This window comes from Syzygium oleosum, unplaced genomic scaffold (genome assembly GCF_021117445.2).
Source record: "Syzygium oleosum isolate NSW1041296 unplaced genomic scaffold, Sole_v2.1 Sole_v2.25, whole genome shotgun sequence".
NCBI classification, from domain to species: domain Eukaryota; kingdom Viridiplantae; phylum Streptophyta; class Magnoliopsida; order Myrtales; family Myrtaceae; genus Syzygium; species Syzygium oleosum.
The window spans coordinates 4,448,794-4,468,063 of NW_026607509.1; the positions used below are offsets into that span (position 1 = coordinate 4,448,794).

The 19,270-nt window shown below is 39.5% G+C and overlaps 3 protein-coding genes across 7 annotated transcripts; 1 reads left to right on the forward strand and 2 right to left on the reverse strand.

The window, feature by feature from the left end:
• Positions 1 to 287: 287 nt before the first annotated feature.
• LOC115690932 (pentatricopeptide repeat-containing protein At2g29760, chloroplastic-like) lies at positions 288 to 3,216 on the reverse strand. Its single transcript, XM_030617433.2, has one exon. It carries the CDS (start codon positions 2,764 to 2,766, stop codon positions 889 to 891), a length of 1,878 nt encoding a protein of 625 aa, XP_030473293.2. The 5' UTR covers positions 2,767 to 3,216; the 3' UTR covers positions 288 to 888.
• Positions 3,217 to 3,949: 733 nt separating this feature from the next.
• Positions 3,950 to 7,835, reverse strand: LOC115690934 (F-box protein At4g00755-like). Of its 5 annotated transcripts, none has more exons than XM_030617435.2 (6): positions 7,701 to 7,835; positions 7,079 to 7,228; positions 6,138 to 6,551; positions 5,869 to 6,044; positions 5,363 to 5,481; positions 3,950 to 4,293 (listed from the first exon to the last, which is right to left on the reverse strand). In XM_030617435.2, the coding sequence occupies exons 2-6, from the start codon at positions 7,203 to 7,205 to the stop codon at positions 4,011 to 4,013; spliced, it is 1,119 nt and encodes a 372-aa protein (XP_030473295.1). In that variant the 5' UTR covers positions 7,206 to 7,228; positions 7,701 to 7,835; the 3' UTR covers positions 3,950 to 4,010. The 5 variants fall into 5 exon arrangements, with proteins under 5 accessions (XP_030473295.1, XP_056158675.1, XP_056158676.1 ...); XM_056302700.1 differs by lacking the exon at positions 7,701 to 7,835 and adding an exon at positions 7,524 to 7,694; XM_056302701.1 differs by lacking the exon at positions 7,701 to 7,835 and adding an exon at positions 7,514 to 7,694.
• Positions 7,836 to 14,764: 6,929 nt separating this feature from the next.
• LOC115690935 (uncharacterized) lies at positions 14,765 to 15,109 on the forward strand. The gene has a single exon (XM_030617438.2). It carries the CDS (start codon positions 14,765 to 14,767, stop codon positions 15,107 to 15,109), a length of 345 nt encoding a protein of 114 aa, XP_030473298.1.
• Positions 15,110 to 19,270: the final 4,161 nt, after the last annotated feature.

Here is a 19,270-nt window from a genome sequence, read left to right on the forward strand (position 1 = left end):
GAAGTGGAAAGAACATTTTTTATTCCATGTAAAGAAATCCAACAAGAAACAACCAGCAAATTTGCGCCATTGTGATGGGCAGTGATCGCATTACAAAAATATGCATTTCGTTCAAGTACAAGTACCTACTGTCATATCAGGTTTTTGGTCCTATTTGCCGATTGGCCGGTTGGCTTCATCTATACGCCAATCAAAGAAACAAAATGCTTCCTCTGATCACGTTTCAGATAGTTCCCGACTCCTGTTAAAAGGTAAGTACCCTTCAGAATTTTAAGCTGCTTAGAAGGTTATAATGAACAGCTTCCACTTTGATTTTGATGTTGCTGATTCAACCATAAAGCTGACGGGAACTTAGTTCTCTTAAAGCCTGAAATCTGATAGCTTATGACTAACTGAACTCTTCGTCAGCGGTGCACAACTGCACATTCTGAATCCGATGAATCTTTCACTGAGCTAGCAATTTGACTTTATCCAAAAGGGAGGTGTCTGCTTGCCAATTCAACTGCACATTCCGAATCCGATGAATCTTTCACTCGCTAAAGGCACTCACCAATAGCCCTAAGTAATTACCGAGTGTAGACGACCATCTCCAGTGTGTAGCAGCTCAAAACGGCACTAGGAAGCATGAGTTCACTCCCGAGATACGTTGCAACCATGGAGATTTCATCAGAGTCTAGAGCATCTGAATTTAGGCACATTTGAAACAGCGACTGAGTAGGTAACTTCATGTACATCGCATTACACAGACAATCAGCATGCCATAAGCAGATAAACTTTGTTGCAGTGCTGCTCTTACCCATAGATGCGATTACTGGGTTAATTGAGTTCCTGTTGCAGTGCCTCCTGCCACTTCAATTGTAAAAATCACTTCCCCTATGCACTGGTGGATTAAGAAAGTCCTAATTCCTTCTTCAGATGCATGGTGTTGGTGGGATTCACAGGAATATGATCCCGAGAGCTATGTGGTGGTAATCCATTAGATTCGATTGTACTCCAACCAAACGGCTTCGGCACATCGGTCTCCTCCATCAGTTCTCTCACATTGGACGCATCATCCCATCTGTAGGAACTTGCGTAAGTATTTGAAAGAAGAACATAGTTTCCACTATTACAAGGATCCAATTCAAGAAGCTTTTTCGTTGCAATTTCAGCCAACACCACATTGCCGTGAAGCTTACAAGCACTCAATAATATCCTCCAAACTACAACATCCGGAGATATGGGCATTTTTGTTATAAACTCATATGCCCTATCTACATCGCCAGAGCGGCTCAAAAGATCCACAACACAACCATAGTGTTTCGTCTCTGGGGTGAGTCCATGAACATCTTCCATACTCCTAAAGAATGCTAGTCCTTCCTCTACCAGTCCAGCATGAGCACATGCCAGTAAAACCCCAACAAAGGTTGCATGAGTAGGCTTAATTCTTTCACTCAACATTCCTGAGAAAAGCTCCAGTGCAGAATTGGCAAAGCCATTCACAGCAAGGCCTGAAATCACAGAAGTCCACGAGACCGCGTCCTTCTCCTTCATTTGTTTAAAGAACTCAAGCGCCTTTTCAACTGATCCACATTTGCAATACATATCTATGAGAGAGTTCCCTACATAAGTGTCTATTTTCAGGCCATGCTCAATTATGTAGTTATGAACTGCCCTTCCAATGTCAAGTGAGCCTAAATGGGCGCAAGCAGACAACACGCTAGCTACTGTAACTTCGTCAGGTTTCACATTAGCCACCGTCATTTCTTGGAAAAGCTTCACCGCCATCGCAAAGTTGTTAGCTTGAGCATAACCTGTGATCATAGAAGTCCACGAGATAACATCCCTCTTGGGCATTTCGTCAAAAAGCCTGTGGGCTCCAGCTAAGTCTCCCGCTTTTGCATATCCCCGGATCATTGCATTCCGCGAAACCAAGTTCCTTTCGCGCATGCGATCAAATACTTGCCGTGCCAACTCCACCAGACCACGCCGTCCATACATATCTATTAAAGTATTTCCTAAATAAACATCAACAACGACATGGTTTTCCTCGATGTACTTCGCCGCATGATCTGCGAATTCTGACTCCCCTAAATAATTACAAGCCAAGACAACTTTCACCATTGTCACGGCATCCGCTGTCACGTTAGCCACCTGCATTGCATCAAATAGTCTCAAAACCTCCCTAAATGCACCACACTGACTGTACCCACAGATCAGGGAGTTCCAAGAAATTAAGTCTCTTCCCGCCATTTGATCAAACACATTCTGTGCAGACACCAGATCGCTGCAGCACGCGTACGCATGTAGCAGAGCATTCGAAACGAAGACGTGCGTACCGAACCCACATTTTAACGCATGGACATGGACCACTTGACCGTGCCTAACGTCACAGACACGAGCACAGGCCTTGAAAACATATATGAAGGTCAAATGGTTCGCGCTCACTCCCTGGAGATGCATCGCGCGGTACAGGTCCAATGCTCTAACAGGACCGTCGCTCTGCGACAACCCACGAATCACGAAATTGAAAACCGCGGAGGTGGGTCGTTCAATGGCGTCGAAAGCAACGCAAGCTCTGTGCAGGCGGAGCGGAGACGACGCGTATGTCCTGATGACGTCCGATACAGCAGATGGGTCAGTGTGGCGTTGGGTTCTGATGAGGTGCGCGTGGAGTGCTTCAATGGGGCCGGTGGGTGAAGAGGGGCTCTTGGTGAATCGCTGCTGCGGCTGTGCAGTGGCTGTAGAGCTAGAGAAGAGGCGGGAAACGGGTCTTGCGAGATTCATCTCCTGGGTGTGGAAGCATCGTCCGCGATCGTGAATGCAAAACTCGCATACCAAGTGTTTGAATCTCTGTCTCTTTCAATCCCCACCAGTGTTTGAATCTTCGTCTACCTGATAATTTTGACCCTTTTTTCGATGCATCAATACCGACAGATGGATGTACTCGACCAAGCACGACGTCCACGGAAGTCCAGTGCCCTCATGCCGGGCTTGATCTTTTGGCTACAGGGAAGGTCGTGCGCCTCGAGGCAATTTGATTGGTTTCGCAATCTTCGTAGCCCCAGTACCTTCAGAAGCGTTCGTCATCAACTCGTTTTGGATGGTACGATCTCTCTCAATTTTGTCTTGGCAGAATCTGGTTTATGGGCTGGAGAAGTTGTTTTTGTAAAACCAAAGAGTTTGGAAAGTCTTCGACCCGGATTTTCCAGCTTCAACCATAGATTCGACAAGCAGAGAATCCAGGCGATCAACTTCGTAATAAGGGAAGAGAGAAGATTCTTTTTTTATTTATTTATTTACTATCACGAAAAATGCCAAATTAATAAATTTATCCAAAATCAATTTTTTGAACACAAAAAAACCCTCAAACTGATATATTTATGATAAATTTACCCCACATTAATTCTTTGATCACAAAAAATCTCAAACTGATATATTTGTGACAAATTTATCCTCAGTTATTTTCTGTTAAATCGGATTAATACCACGAAACATCACAAGCTGGTACATTTATGACAAACAGAAGGTAACACCCCAAACCGGTACACCCGTCAACTGCCACATATCATCAAACTCAGCAATTTCACAATAAAATTTAACGAAAACTAACGAAGGATAAATTTATCACAAGTGTATCGATAATTTGGGATAAATTTACCACAAACATACTAATTTGAGATTTTCCATGATATTAACTTCTTTTGTTTATCTTGTTACTTGTTTTTGCTTTATAATTTTTTGTTCCCTATATCACATTCATTGACTTCCAGTTCCTGCTATATATATACATGATTGTATTCAATGTTTAACTCTTCGAGGTCCAAAGATGGGCTGAAGCTCGTTCCACAAGTTTCAGTTTGGGATCCCTCATTTTTTAGGGAATGGCCCTCAAAGAAATACTAAGTTTCAGTTCCTAATTTGCGTGTGATGCAAGATACATCTGATCAGATACACCAATCACTTATCGGCATACAATGGGTTACCCACTAGTCTCCTCGTCGCCACCACGCCGCAGCGACGGCACAGCATCAGTAGGATTTACATAGAAGAAAGAAACCAAAATAGCAAAATCTGGACAACCTAAAATGTGAATCGATTAGAAGATTAATCAGGAATCTCTTCGTCTGATTCGTCGGAGTCAACAACCACTGCAGCCCCAGAATTGTGCTCAAAATCATCTGCTCCCAACTACTTGCACCTACATTGCCGTAAAGGTCCGGGCCCGAGAAGGTGTACCGTCTTCGTCCTTTGTCGAGCTCGCAGAAGATGCACGACTCTCCACTCCAGGGTAGTATTTTAGCGTGTATCTTCCTGACAAGTCGACAACATCGACATCAAATGCAGGGGAGAGCGGCCGACCCAGAACGTGAACATGCGTTATACTGCATCAAGCATATAATGCCATCACGTTAAGACACGTATACTCCGTTGAAATCAAGCTAATTTTTGCATAATCTTGTCATGCCAAATGATGGACCAGAAACGATTTTGAATCTTTGCAGTTCCACTTAAGTACGGACAGCCACATTCACATTGTTAATCAGTACAAGAAAACCTATGAACAAAGCGAAGAAGCAGAATTATAGTGAGTCCAAGGGGATGGTGAGGTGGGATGAAATAGGAGGAAAGAAGAAACAAGCTCTAATGTCATGGTTTCCAGGGAAGGAAGCAGCTTAAGCATGTCGTGCTCCTGTCGAAGGCAGAAAAATTCCCCTCAAGCACTGATAAAAAGAACAGAAGAATCCCCTCAAGCTTCTTCTTGGGATATCAAAAGTAATGCTTTCTATGTAGGCATGTCCTCCTTTACTAATGACTCGTGTTAAGTTTTATTCGACCTTCCAAACTTTCTAAGCAAAAGTCAATTTGTTAAAAGGATGATGAGGCATCATAAAAAGGATGCTCTAAAGCCCATCTTAGCCCCTCAGAAAGGTATAATAACAATAATAAAAGAAAGAACGAAGCTAAACTTGTCAGCATCCATCTAAAGGGAAATTTCTCCCCAGTTATAATCACGCATAATCGTGTGTTTGCCTTGCGAATAATCAATTATTTGAAAAAAAATTTCCTAGAAATGATCGTTTATATCACTTCTAAAAATGAATGAACGAGAAATAATTTCGCCATTAGCGAAAATGTTCAAGAAAAGATTGTCGTCGATATAAAACATTTTCTACTAACTCATTTTTCCAAACAATACAAATAATCAATTTTTAAAAAAAATAGTTTCTAAATCATTCATTTTCTGCGAAACAAACGGACCTAAGTTATTCCATCTGATACCGTCTTCCCAACAAACAAAATTAGGAGCAGCAGTTCGAAATTTATAGAAAAGTAGTTCACAGAAACCCAATGCGAGAGAGAGAATAAAGAGAGATCTGACCATATGTAGTATAGTCCATTCAATTCATGTCTCAGGACTCTGCCCAACAAATCAACTTGCAGGATTCCTCCGATGTTAAGTACAGGTTGAGGCAGCTTAAATTGTTGCAAATAATTTTCCTGAATAATATCCAGTTAGCATTAAAGGTTCTTCACTTTAATCCATTCAAAATCACATGTATTGAGCTACAAATTAAATGTTTTTGAAGCATTTCAAGATATGCAATCCCTTGAGCCTTCTAGAGTATTAGGAATATCAATCCAGAATTATCGTGGAGCCTTCTTAAGCAGAGGGAAACATGGACTAAATTGCTGAAAGGAGAGTCGGCATGGCAATCCTTTGATACCTTCAACTAACAATTCAGTCCAAACAGCCGCTAGACCATTGTGTAAGTCCATACTAAAAACTAAAAGGCCGTCGTCCTCTTCTCAAGCTCCAAAATGTAACTCATAGGTTCAAAGCAAGTAATGAAACGCGGACAATTCCATTTCAGACATAGAACTAACCTGAGCCATTGGAAATTCTGGCGACGTATACGTCCACACATATTTGTTCTCTACTGATTCATCTCCATCCCCAGAGTCATCAACAGTTTCGTCATCCATCTTCCGAGTCTTCAGATGACCCATTCTGAATCTGACAGCCTTAGCCGAACATATAGGATATCCAAACTCAAAATACACTGATATTAAAACAAATATCACCTGTCAGTTCACAAAAAGGCAAGCAAATTTAAGGACTGAAAGACGAGCATCCACAAAATCAAGAGATTGACCTTGAAATGGTTGAATATGGATCTCGGTAACAATGCATAATTTGGCATTCAGCTTGTACACCAAAGACTCCGAAACACTGGGGTCACGTTCACCTTTACTTGACCAATACGATGCTCTATGTTCAACTCTATCCCTCGGTTCCAAAGTGTTTTCTACTCGTTCCGCAGGGTAGCGATCAGTGCTGGATGCACTAATAGCCTCTGCTATACAATTCTTCCCGACAGCAGATGTGAGACCTCGAGCCAGAAAGGCATAGACTTTATGATTCCTCTTACGTTGCTCCCATTCGAGAGAAGTGTAAGATCTTACATTTAAAGGCTCTATCATGTTGTCAGCTTCAACTACATGAGTAACACCCGTTACTTCAGGGAACATCCTCAAACAGAGCCTCTTGCAAAGGTCATTTGCAATCACTGCAGCAAAGCCCAAAACAGTTGACGAACAAAATGTGGAATTTGTCTTAACTGACTAGGGAAAAAAAGGACAAAGTCAAGAATAGTAAGGACAGCAATAGTTGCTCATGTACTAGTGATACTAATGAGATTTACTCTGGTTTTGAAAACTAAATATCTTGCAGTTGTTGCATCTTTGAAAGCACGATGTTACAAAACTGCTGAAAACCAGCCAGAACTTCTTCCGTCTTACAAGACCACACAACTTCCCTATGTTTTGAGAAAAGTGCACATGCTAATCTCGTCAATTTGATTGAAACAATCTTCCAGATGAATTACCCAACACATAGTATACTTTCAATATTCTGAAAGCAACATTGAGCAATTGATTGCTTAAATGAATTACACGAAGACTAACACTTGGTGCCACAGAAACTAGTCAAATAAAAGCTGTGATGAAAATGTGAAAGCAGCATAATACAGGCTATGGAGCACTCGGCAGTGAGTTAGGAGTCAGGACCCAATAAATATCAGTGAATTACGCTCACCAAATTGGTGCCAAGTACGCGACACGGCACAAACACGAGCTAGATCAGAAGGGTCATCCAAGTGCATAAAAATCTTTACAGACATGTCAGATCCAAGCAGCTGTACAAAGTCACCACAGTCCGCCATTGCAGGATTGCCGCCACGGGGTCCTGATTAACGAAATATCACACAAACATTGATAACTGTTCTTGAAACAGAGCTCCTACCATAAGACATAAAACTGAGACCCACGAGACAGATTGCCCAGGGGAGTATATAAACAGCAATCACTGAAGCATATCCGAAAAAGTCAAAATTCATTTCAGCCTGACGCTGCAAGGCCTTTTCTTTCCTAGATGGAGATGGTAACTTTTCCACGAAAAGAATCAAGTAATCAATTCGATGCCGCTAATTAAAGAACCAAAAGGAAAAAAAAAATCTAATCTATGATTTACAGCGTCTTACTGGGTGCCAACAGATAACTAAACTAGCTGTCTACCAGAAGCTTCATGACAAACACGAGAGAAAAGAACAAGAAAAGATAACCAGTTTAACCAAGACAAAATCTGATTTGTAGGAAGAGAACGTTGGGACAACATCTGGGATTCTGAGAACAGAGTCAGAAGAAAGGAAAGCACCCACCCTTTTCTAGCAGAGGGGAGTTGGATCTGATGCTTCAGAAAAGATGGAAACTTTCAGAGAAAGAGAGAGAGACTTCGAAGTTCGAAGCCACCAACAGGAATTTGGATGATGCATAAACGAGACTGTGGAGGGAGAGACAGACTGTGATGAGAAAGGGGAGAGGCTTGGAGGTTTTTGGACCGAGCCCCGCAAAGTGACACGTGTTGCTCGCTGAATGGACTAGTATAACCCTATATTTTTCTTTTTCTTCTGTTCATTTGATCCTAGATTTAACTCGATGAAGATTTTACGCCCCGTAAAAATTCAACTGGTGTGATTTTTTGGGAACTCCACATTCGCATCTTAGAACTTTGTATCTAGAGATTGGATTGGGGTCAATAAGTTCTTATGGATAGAAGCTCAAATGATAAGTGCTCGGTAATTTCCGAAAATTTCTGGAGGTCAAATTTCTTCTGTCCATAAATCAAACAAAAAAAAATTTAAAACCTCAATTTTTTTTTTTAAAATATATTGAGTATGTCTTGAGATTTGGCCAATGACTTGAGCGAGGATCGAATCCTTGAAGTATTGGATAGGCGTGAGGTGCAATATAGCAATGTGTTCAAGGACGAATTATACTTGCCTATAGTTGGCGGAGCCTGGCCAAAGGCATGTGGCTACTGGCCACAATGCAAGCGGCGAGCCACAATGGGTAAGCATCGAAGTGACAACCTCGACCCTAAAAAACAAAGGAATTAAGTACGTTCTCGAATTATTTTGTGATATTACATTACATAAAAAATTCTTGAGTGTTTTCTAGGGTTCTGTATGTGAATTTTGAGAATAACATACTACGAGGGATCATGTGAAACATTGGTGAGGATTAATTGGCTGCAATCAGGGTCTAGAATTGAAAGAGACATAGATTCAAACATGTAATCACCTTATTCATAATGGATTCATAACTGACACTTGCCCAGGAGTAAGTTTTGACACTCGGACCAACCGTGCAAATCTATTTACCTTTATTTCTCTAATTTTCATTTATTTCTATGTTATCTCGCTATCGCAGTGGATTACACGGTCCTATTGCACCACAAAAGCATAATACAGCCCCATGCAGATGATTAAGATGAATTATTGCTATGTTACACTATAGGAAAAGTTGTACCATAAAAGTTCAAGAGAAGGTTAATTTTTTTTAAATTGCTTAATAAAGAAATTTATGTACATATTAAATTTCGAGACGATGGTCCACAAAGAAAAGAAAGCTAATCCTTACCTAATAAATTCAAAATCATTTCCTCTTTCCTCTTGCCCAAAATAAGTTTTTCTTTCATCAAGAGCATGCTCTCTCTTTCGGGGTATCAGCCTAGTGTAGTGTACAATATCAAGCAAAGTTGAGTTAAAAGATTCCCACTTCCTTTTCCTTGGCAAACCTTGACCTTCTTGAAGCCAACGATTTCAAGTGAAGAAGAAATATCAACCATTCAATAAAGAGAAGCAAGCTATAAAAAATAAAAAATAAAATTAGGGATATATACATTGGAAGTCCCAAAACTTATCACGAAAGTGCAATTGAATCCTAAAACTTACAAAAAATGCAATCAAGTTCTAAACTTGTCAGATTGATTCAATTGAGTCTTTTCGTTAACTCCATCAAATTTGGCTAATGAAAAATGTTGACATAGCTTTTTTTATTATTTTCTCTATCCTACATAGGGATGACGTGGCTAAAACGACGTCGTTTTAGCCAATCGCACGCCTGTTTCTCCATTTAAGTTAGCTTATTTTTAAATTGAATTTAAATAAAATTTGTATTAAAAATCAAATTTGGCCAAAACAATGTCATTTTAGCCACGTTATCGCCACTTAATTTAACTAGAGCCCACAAGCTTTTTAACGAAATGCCCAAGAGGGATGTTATCTCGTGGATTTGTGATTATTGAGGCTGTGAGATAGCCGGAGACCGAAAAAGCAGAAAAAAAGAGAGAAAAAAATAAAAATAAAATCTTAAAATTTTTTAAAAATATAAAAGTTATTCACGTTATTGTTTGCAGCTCCACGTTAGTAATTTCCTGCCAAAATTAGCATGATGGACTGAATTGATACAAACACAAAAGATTTAGAACTCAATTGGCCAAAAAAAAAATTTTAAAACTAAATTGGCACAATTGTAATAGGATTAAGACTTTTTTAGTAATTTTTCCCTACAAAATTCAAGTTCTTACAATTGGGTATTATTTCAGACATTGGGTAGATCACTGGAGGACTCCTCTAACAAATATTATAGTCATCCAAAGAAAAGTAAATTTTGATTTGAAGAGCTTGTTTTATATCCGAACTACATATTAAGATTACGCACGTGCGCACGCAAGGTATATTTACGCTGGAATTCCCAATTCCAAATCTGGGATTGGACTTCACACCATTAAAACACCAAAAGCAAATTTTTTATAGGAGAATAATTCTTTGAATAATAGGCTCTTGCATAGAATTTGGATCTAGAATTATATCTCAGATGAAAATAACTCATGTAACATACAGTGTGAAAGTCCTTTGAGAAGAAAGAAAATTTTAATTAACCCAACAAACAGAGCACTGATAAAGAGCTGTTTATGTACGAAAGTATGAAAGTTCATGGAGCTGCTATTTATGTAAATTGAAAGAGACTGCTTAGCTTTCCTTCTAAGCAACATGTTTGAAAAATTTCCTAGTTTCCTTGTTGAAATTAAAGTTGAACATTCAAGAAAGAGATTATTGTGTTTTAGGAGTATTAAGTTGCAGAAATCATAAAAGTTTGGGTTAATATCACGAAAAACCCCAAACTGGTACAACTGTGACAAATTTACCAAAAACTAATTTTTTTACCACCAAAAATCCAAAAATGATACATTTACGACAAATTTACGTTTCGTTAAATTGGATTAATACAAAAAAAAAAAAATCACAAACTAGTACACCTGTGACAAACTAAAGGTAAAACCCCAAATTGGTACACCCGTCAATTGCCACGTGTCGTTTAACTCAACAATTTAACAGTAAAATTTAACGGAAACTAATAGAGGATAAATTTATCATAAGTGTACCAGTTTGGGGTTGTTCGTGATATTAACTCTAAAAGTTTTATACTCCTACCAGTCTAGGATTGTTCATGGTATTAACCCTAAAAGTTTTATACTCCTCTTCTCAACTCTTCTCATTTAAGAACCTATAAAAAGATGAAAATCACTTTGAAAAATGCTCATGATTCTTTGAAAAAGAAAAAGCATCTAAACAATATTTTATACACATCATTTACTCTGAAAAATCCTCTTTTATATATCACATACCAATGAAAAGCCCGCGCTTTGCGGCGGGTGTTGTTGCTTTTGCCATTAAATTTTCTGTATCAATATTCTAGACATGTTATAATGACCACAACCTGATTGAAAAGAATAGTTATTAGTTGATTATTTCTACCAAAATTGATGTTAAATACTTTTTTTTCTCTCATTTTGCCTACACATTTTGATTATTATGATTAATTTTCCGTTATTGTCATGGTTCTATGAGACTCCCCACAGTGAACAATACTTGGTAATGTACGCACGAAATTTAGTAAGCTAATCTTGGCTGCACAATTGACTCCATGCTTACAACACGTATATTTGAGTAATATAAGAAATATTAAATAACAAAATCATGGCGTCACCTCTAAATGACGACGCTTTCCAAGGGTTCATGGCAGAAATGGACCATGTCCCGGAAAATATCATGAATTTTTAAAACTTTCTTAAGGAAAAAAGGAAATAAATGATTATCCCAAAAAAAAAGTAAACAAAAGGATAGGAAGGAATTAGAAAGAAAAAAAAAAAAAAAAAGAAATCCGTTCTTTTCCAAACCGAACTCAAGAAGTTTCAAAACAATATCATTTTGAAGACTCTCCTCTGTCTAATAGTAAGACATATGTAAAGGATATGGGATATAATAATAGATATAAGAAAATACATTTAGGACAAAAACCCTATTTTTTAAACCGTATAAAATTGAGAAAAACTTAGATGTATGGGAAGATTGTCCAATTAGGTTACGTTTGGGAAAGGCTTTCCAAGGGACCCACTTGGGCCAAAATATGGGTGTTTGGGAACAAATTTTAGAAACCCCATTCGGCAGAAGTCAACCTTAGAAAGGCTGACAGCCCAAGGTAGGTCCTAGGCTGCCTTGGGCTTTCGGCTTTCTCGGCATGCAAGGCCACAATAAGGCCCGTTCATTTGCCGCAAAATATTCTCTTTTTAAAAAATATTTTGGAAATCATTTTCCGAAAAATATTTTCCCGGAATACAATTTTACGGTGTTTAAAATTTGAAAAAGTTTCGGAAAATATTTTCGATGTTCGGCGCATCGATCCCGATCCGGCGGCGGTAGCGGCGGCGACGGCGATGCCGTCCGGCGACCGCCGATCCGGCGGAACCGCGGCGGTGCGGCGGCCGCGGCAGCAGCGATCAGCGGCGACCGCGGCGGTGACCCTGCGATCTACTTCCTCTCCCACGGAAAACATTTTTCCTCCCATGGGCAATTTTGCCTTCACTTTGGGAAAATGATTTCCTCTTTGTGAAAAGATAAAATCATTTTCCTCAAAACAATGAAGGATTTGGGGGTGGGGAAGGAAAATGTTTTCCCAAGGAAAACATTTTCCGCCCCCGAACACCGGAAAACGCGGAAAATGTTTTCCGGAAAAATATTTTTCCGGAAACGAACACAGCATAATTAATTCTTTTTTTAACTTCCAAAACTATTATCACAAATTTTTTGGTTTTTCAGTTTTACTGTCATTTATGACTGTTCGTCATCTTCTCCATTGAGGTCGGCCGACATGGTTGAGCATGGCTGCGAGGGGCTGCTGATGGGCCGGGTGGTTGCACGACCTCAAACAGCCCTTGTCAGGGTCGCGTGACCTCTGCGAGGGGTCACGCGACTCAAACAGCCTTCGCCAGGTTGTGTGACCCCAGGTGGCTCTCGTTAGTGGTCACTAGTGGCTGCTTGAGTTTTATGACTAAATTGGTAAAGTTAAAAAATTTATGACTGAATTGACATATGTACAATAAATATAGAACTGATCGGGTAATTTTCTCTTAGATATACTAAGCAATATTATTGAAAAATCGGATACGGATACATGTCCTCTTTTAACGAAAGTGATTTCTTCATAATTATTCTAAATTTACATAGAGAAACTAATAACACACTTTTATTTGTCCTAAGCGCAAAGAAGCCTTTCAATGAAGAATAGGTATAGCTAAAATTGCTTAGTATATTTAAGAAAAGTGTGATGCCCTCGCATCCTTAACACTTCCTAAATCACATAATCAACCCCGCCGGATCTTTCTTTCTGTCAACCCCAGAAAGGCCAAAACGATGTCGAACGAGTTGTCCTAATCGAACTCGTGCACACCTATTGCAAGCCATTCGATTCGCATTCCTATTTTGCTCGGATCAACACGAGTGGGACAAGACCGGGAAACGTTCTTGTCGGGCGCCATCATCGATCTTGTACTTCGTAGTGGAAGGTCAATTGGAGCCACACGACTCCAATAAACTCAACCCGATTCATGGCTGCCACAAAACATGGGAAGAGAAGGGGGTGGTCTAATGGTCCGAACACACCAACCACTTATGAAAACCAGCTAGAAAAGTGTGGTACCCTAGTAGGTAAACTTGTAATCTAATAGACCTTGTCGCTCATATGCCAAAGTCCCAATAGAACTCACTCGGATCGCCCCAGAAAATGCTATTTATCTAATGAATTTGCACTGCGATGGAATTTGTCCACCATATCATTTGCAAAATGAATTTATGTAATCAATAATTCATTTTTTTCCTTTTAAGTTTTGGAGAAAGCAAACACAACGTCGCCCTCATTGCTGTGGAATAACGGTCCAATTGGTTAGTTGGGCGATTGGGCGATTGATGCTCACAGGTTTCCTCCCCTAGTGTGGTGAGCAAGTGGGGAAGTTTCCATCCTTTCCTGAGCATGCACGCCATCTCCCACCACAACATTATCACCAATAATAATAATAATAATAATCACATTGTCTACGAATGTATATCCTCGTGTTTGACCCATTCTTTGAACTTCTAAAGTACTAGATGTTCAATTCTACCTCGAACCACGACCAAATCATAGAAAAATTTATGGGGGAGGCTGTTTGTAACTCATACATTTTCTTGTAATGGTAGATGGATGTGGTTTGGTAAGCTTGTTAAATTAAACCAGAGAGGAACTCCCAAACGGAAAAGGAGTTGACCGGGAATCGTTGACCGCAATCACCAACTATATGCTATTAATTATTTCGTTATCTCATATGGAATTCTTAAATAAAAGTTTACTAGTCGCCAACCACGGTTGAATACAGCGACACAATACGCTAATTAAGTGGTTCTTGGCAATGTCAATGTTGCATAATCGTGATTAAAATTTAATTAGTTCTCGTTTGCGTATGATGTTGCCACCTCTCTCTCGAATAGATAAATGAATTCCCCACATGTCGAACGTTCACTCGATACTTTATTGTTGAATAAAGCCTATTCCCATCGTAATGACACATGAAATTGGAATATATTGATTTAAGTACACACCCATCACTGGCCAAGAAAAAAAGAATGCCTCTCTCATCTGCCAATATACCTATTTTTAAATCAAATCACTGATAAAACATGAAGAAACGAGAAAGTCCTCTTTAGTAAATTTGAGATGGCAAGACGATTGACCATATTAGTATTCAATTTGATTCGTAAACTAGCAATGAGATTTAAATAAATTTAGCCATATTCAAAACCCTATCAAACTTTGGTTAAGCCTTAGGATCCACCCAAACATTATAAACCGGAGCCGAAGTACAAATTCATATCGTCGTGGAAACCAACTTCCTCCCCTCAACCATACCTCCATCTCCACCACCTAAGACCTTCCCCTACCTTCTCTCCCTCTCCCTCTCCCTCTCTCTCTCTCTCATAACATATAACTGTACTTACATATACAAACATGTAGAGAACCGCATAATCTCGTCTGTATTACCAAACCCTCTTCTCTTTGCCGGAGATTCATGGCTTCCTCTGGGAAGAGCAGGACCGCCATGAAAGCGGCGAGGATGATAGCAGACGTAGCTGCATGGTGCTGTGCTGTATCCGTCATAGCGCTCATCTTGGTGGCCTCCATGAGAGAGAACAAGGGCTCAAGCGTGCGAGGAAAGCGGTTCTTTGACCGGCCCTGCGATGAGATATACGTGGTGCGCGAAGGAGAGACGCTCCACACGATCAGCGACAAGTGCGGCGACCCGTTCATAGTCGAGCGGAACCCGCACATCCAAGACCCGGATGATGTTTTCCCCGGTCTGGTCATAAGAGTCGTTCCTTTTGAGATCAGCAGCAGGAAGATGCTAGTGAGGTAGCTCATCAAAGATCAGATTACAAGCCTTGCTTTCGCTTGCTTTCTTTCGAGTCATCATTGGATGCATCGAGTTCACCTGAGCCGTTTACACATCGCAGTTGTTAAGATCATGTTTGGAAGCTATCATCAATGATTTCGATACATTGAGCTCGCTTGGAGCAGGCGCAAGTGCAAGGCTAGAATTTTTCATTTCCTATGTGATTCAATGTCTAGTTTTCGCTGTTCTGCTTCTTTTTTCTCCTCTTTTATTAATATGTTTTCTTGCTTTCCCTTTTGTTGAACTGTATAATTTTCGCACGAATTCTTTATAATATACAGAAGTCCTGGTCAAGTCCTGATCGAGCGAGTCCATCATTTTGCGCTGGTATTTTACTTTGAATGTAGCTTTCGGTCACCACCAGTGACAAAACCATTCCTCCAATTGGTGTAATGACCAATGATGTATAGATGCATGTAACGAAAATAGCGTTTATGTGGAGATTTTCAAGATTTGAAGTGCTGCATAGTTGTAATAAAACCATGATGCATATCTCGTGCAGAGTTGTGTTTTAACTAAATGGACAGAAAAAAGCTGTTTAAATATCTTATAATGGCCAATTTGCCCAAGCTTCTTTCTTTCTCTATGAGATTGACCGATTTAGAAGAACCAAAAGTAAATCGCGAAACCATCAATAAGCGAAGAGCACAATTGGTCTCAATCTATATCCTAAACACATTGGTTTTCTTACGTTCACTGCTTATTCATTAAATTCTAACTTGATTTCCAAGAACAGCAGAGTAATAAAGAAAACTTTGAACGTTCTTGATGTGCTAAACTGAGTCAATAGCATCTAAAGCGAAAAAAAGGAAATAATAACAATGAAAAAAACCTCGCATGTTGCATTAAAAAAAGAAGGCAACGTCGTAAACCTAATAACCAACTAATACCTCTCCTAAAGTCAACGACAGACTATATAGTCCTGTGTAATTTTATCCTAATGTTTCCTGCTGAGGGAAATTTCTTATGGGAAACAAAATCCAACGTTCACTTAACTAATATTCGCTGTTTTGTGGTGACAGAGAGGAGAGTGACTCGCTGCACCGATTCATTACCAATACTTGAGTGCACGAGGCGCGATGGACCTGGGGACAATTACCAAAACAATCCTAAACCTATTGTACATATATCAATTTAGTTCTGAACATTTCAATTTAACCAATTTAATCATAAACCTTTTAACAATTTGCCAATTTTGGCCGAAAATTGTTGACATGGACTCTAGCTATGATACGTAGGATAGCCAGTGCAGACGTAAATAATTTTTGTAATTTTTTTCATAATTTTGTTCATTTTTTTTTTATTGTGGACGGCGAGCTTCTCGGCAACGCTCGCCGGCCACTAGGCAAGGGTTTTCGTGATCTCACCAACTGTGAGCGAGGTGACCCTAGCCCAATGCCAAGACCCTCGCCAACCGCTCTCACCGGCCAGAATGACATAATAATTATAACAACAATAATATAAAAAATTCAATTTTTTTTAAAGAAATTGTAAAAATTGTACATGTCAGCGCCGGTCGAAGGACTAAACTGATAAAAGATTTACGACTAAATTGGCTAAATTGAAAGGGTTATGACTAAATTGACATCCGTATAATAAGTTTAGATTTTTTTAGTAATTTTCCATCCAGCTAAATATCGAGATGCATTGTGAAACATATTTCTTGAGTGTTCAAGCTACTTTCTCAAAGGACGGCGATCCGCGGGATTATCAATGAGCTTGAGGCGGTCGGAACGGCACTTAAAAACCAAAACCAAACGACAAAAGCAATACATGTGCATATAAAGCTGGTTCTTGTTAGGAAACAGTCAGGTCACGTTTTGTCTTCATGAGAAATGTTGGCGACCAATATGTCACAACCGGCATCGTTTAGAACGATCATAAGATCTTATTGGGACATACAAATATGATAATTTCACTCCCCATCTCTTCACGTTTTCGATATTTCCCTAGAGCCTCATTTTTATGGCATTTTATTTTCCGTTTGAGTAAAACAAAAGAAAATAAAATAAAAGATAACAATGACCCCGGGGCGGTCCAGTATATGGACGCATGTGTGTCGTTGTTGTTCTTGATGAGACCTTTTGTTCTCTGATATTGGATTGAAGCATCTTATTCATCTATTGACATTTGATATTGCTTCTCAGTATACTGTCTGTTGTTACTAGTATTGGTTGTTGCATACTCGATAACCTTATCAACAAGCTTGTATGCCCTCATTGGCAGCAATTAAGGCAGTGGAAGCAGGTGTAGCTGGGATAATTGTCTCGAATCATGGAGCTCGACAGCTAGATTATAGTCCAGCCACGATATCAGTTCTGGAAGAGGTGCCTATTTTTACTAACTCCTTTGTCCGGCAGGTTTAATAATAGATTCTAGAATTTGGAGCATTTGTAAACGCTGGATAAGAGTAAATGCACCCGGTTTTGCCCCCTGAAAATAAAGCAGAGTGGCATTCTGTTTCCCTCTATTTTTACAAATGCATGAAAGCTTGTGCTGCAGCAAGTCATCTATATCAAACAGCATTTTGGTCATGACTTTTTTTAAACCTTCGTTTGTAGGTTGTTCATGCAGTCAAAGGGAAAGTCCCTGTTTTTGTTGATGGAGGAGTGCGGCGAGGAACAGATGTTTTCAAGGCATATTGGCCCTTGGGGGCACAAGCAGTACTGTTACAATCTTTTATAATTAGTTTGGCACATTCCTGATATTTCTCGATGTGGACTGTCTGCTATATTAGTAAGGGGTATCGTAACAAACCCTTGAGGTATTTGGGTGATAATATCGTGCCAAGTTAGTAGAAACTATCTTTTCACATTACCAAAACACCTGAATCACAAATGAACAAGTGCCCTAGGACAAATGTTGACATTCTCCTAAATAGTGGTCTTCTTACAACAGATAGGAAGGCCTGTGGTATATGGGTTGGCGGCAAAAGGGGAAACTGGAGTTAGAAGGGTCACCGAGATACTGAAGCATGAGCTCGAGCTTACGATGGCACTATCTGGATGTCCCACCATAAAGGATATCACTAGGGGCCATGTCATAACAAACCGCGAGAGACTTCGTTCCTCTCTCTAAATTCACGCTGCAGCATCCATGAAAATAAGATTCACATAGTCAAATGGACGATACCCTTGTTGTATTATCGCTTCTAGTTTGCCATGTTATGTAATTAGTTGTGATGTTTCATTATCAAAAATAAAATTGGAGTCAGAGTAAGAGCATCAGTATAGATTGTGATAGTCAAAGCTGGTTTTTTCTTGGTTCTTTAGTAGATGTTAATGTTCAATAGTACTTTTGAGCATTAAATTTGAAGCATAAAATCCCTGTAAGACATGAAATTGATCTGTCTTCCGACTCTAATACCTTCCAATCAATTTTGTCAAGTCTGTATCATCACGAACGGCCCTCTAAATGATTCGAAAGAACAGTTCTTCCCCACCACAAGAAGGCTGGGTAAGATTAAGTACAGACATAAGTGCTTTTCAGAAGTTGTTAACAAAATGGATGCTCCTGTGGTCGTGCATTTCCTGAGAACATATTTTTGCCCCTACTCATCCTCTACTCTCCTCAGCAGGCTTGGAGCCTCTGTTTATTAGCTGATACTTCTACCTTCGCAGCCCAAGCCAGCACGTCATAGCCTTTATTCCCGCATGTACTCCAATGAAATTTAATTTTAGCCTTTTAGTCCAACACAAGGTTCACATTGACAAACCAGATTGAAGATTGTCCCGCAAAATCTGGTAAGAGATTCCCCAGTCATATACATTTCCCCAGAATCCGCTACGATGTTAAAGTGATTATATTGAGTATCAGACTCTATCGACTTATAGAACATAAAAGACAGAAGAAAATGGAAAAGAGAAGGGTATTATCATGAAAAACCTTAAACTGGTACACGTATAATAATTTTATCACAAACTGATATTTTGACCACCAAAATTTCAAATTAGTATACCTATGACAATTTTACCCTCTGTAAGTTTCTATTAAATTTTACCATCAAATTTCTGAGTCGGATGCCACGTGGCAGTTAACGGGTATATCAGTTTGGGGTTTTACCCTCTGTTTGTCATATCAATTTGTGATTTTTCGTGATATTAATCCAATTTAACGGAGGGTAAA

Excerpts from the sequence above, each read along its gene's own strand:
- LOC115690932 (XM_030617433.2), bottom strand. The coding sequence starts at position 2,766 with ATGAATCTCGCAAGACCCGTTTCCCGCCTCTTCTCTAGCTCTACAGCC.
- LOC115690934 (XM_030617435.2), bottom strand. The coding sequence starts at position 7,205 with ATGGCGGACTGTGGTGACTTTGTACAGCTGCTTGGATCTGACATGTCT. Across the intron at positions 6,045-6,137 it reads CCATATTCAACCATTTCAAG|TGTATTTTGAGTTTGGATAT; the intron begins GTCAATCTCTTG and ends TTTTAATATCAG. Across the intron at positions 5,482-5,868 it reads CAGAATTTCCAATGGCTCAG|GAAAATTATTTGCAACAATT; the intron begins GTTAGTTCTATG and ends GATATTATTCAG.
- LOC115690935 (XM_030617438.2), top strand. The coding sequence starts at position 14,765 with ATGGCTTCCTCTGGGAAGAGCAGGACCGCCATGAAAGCGGCGAGGATG.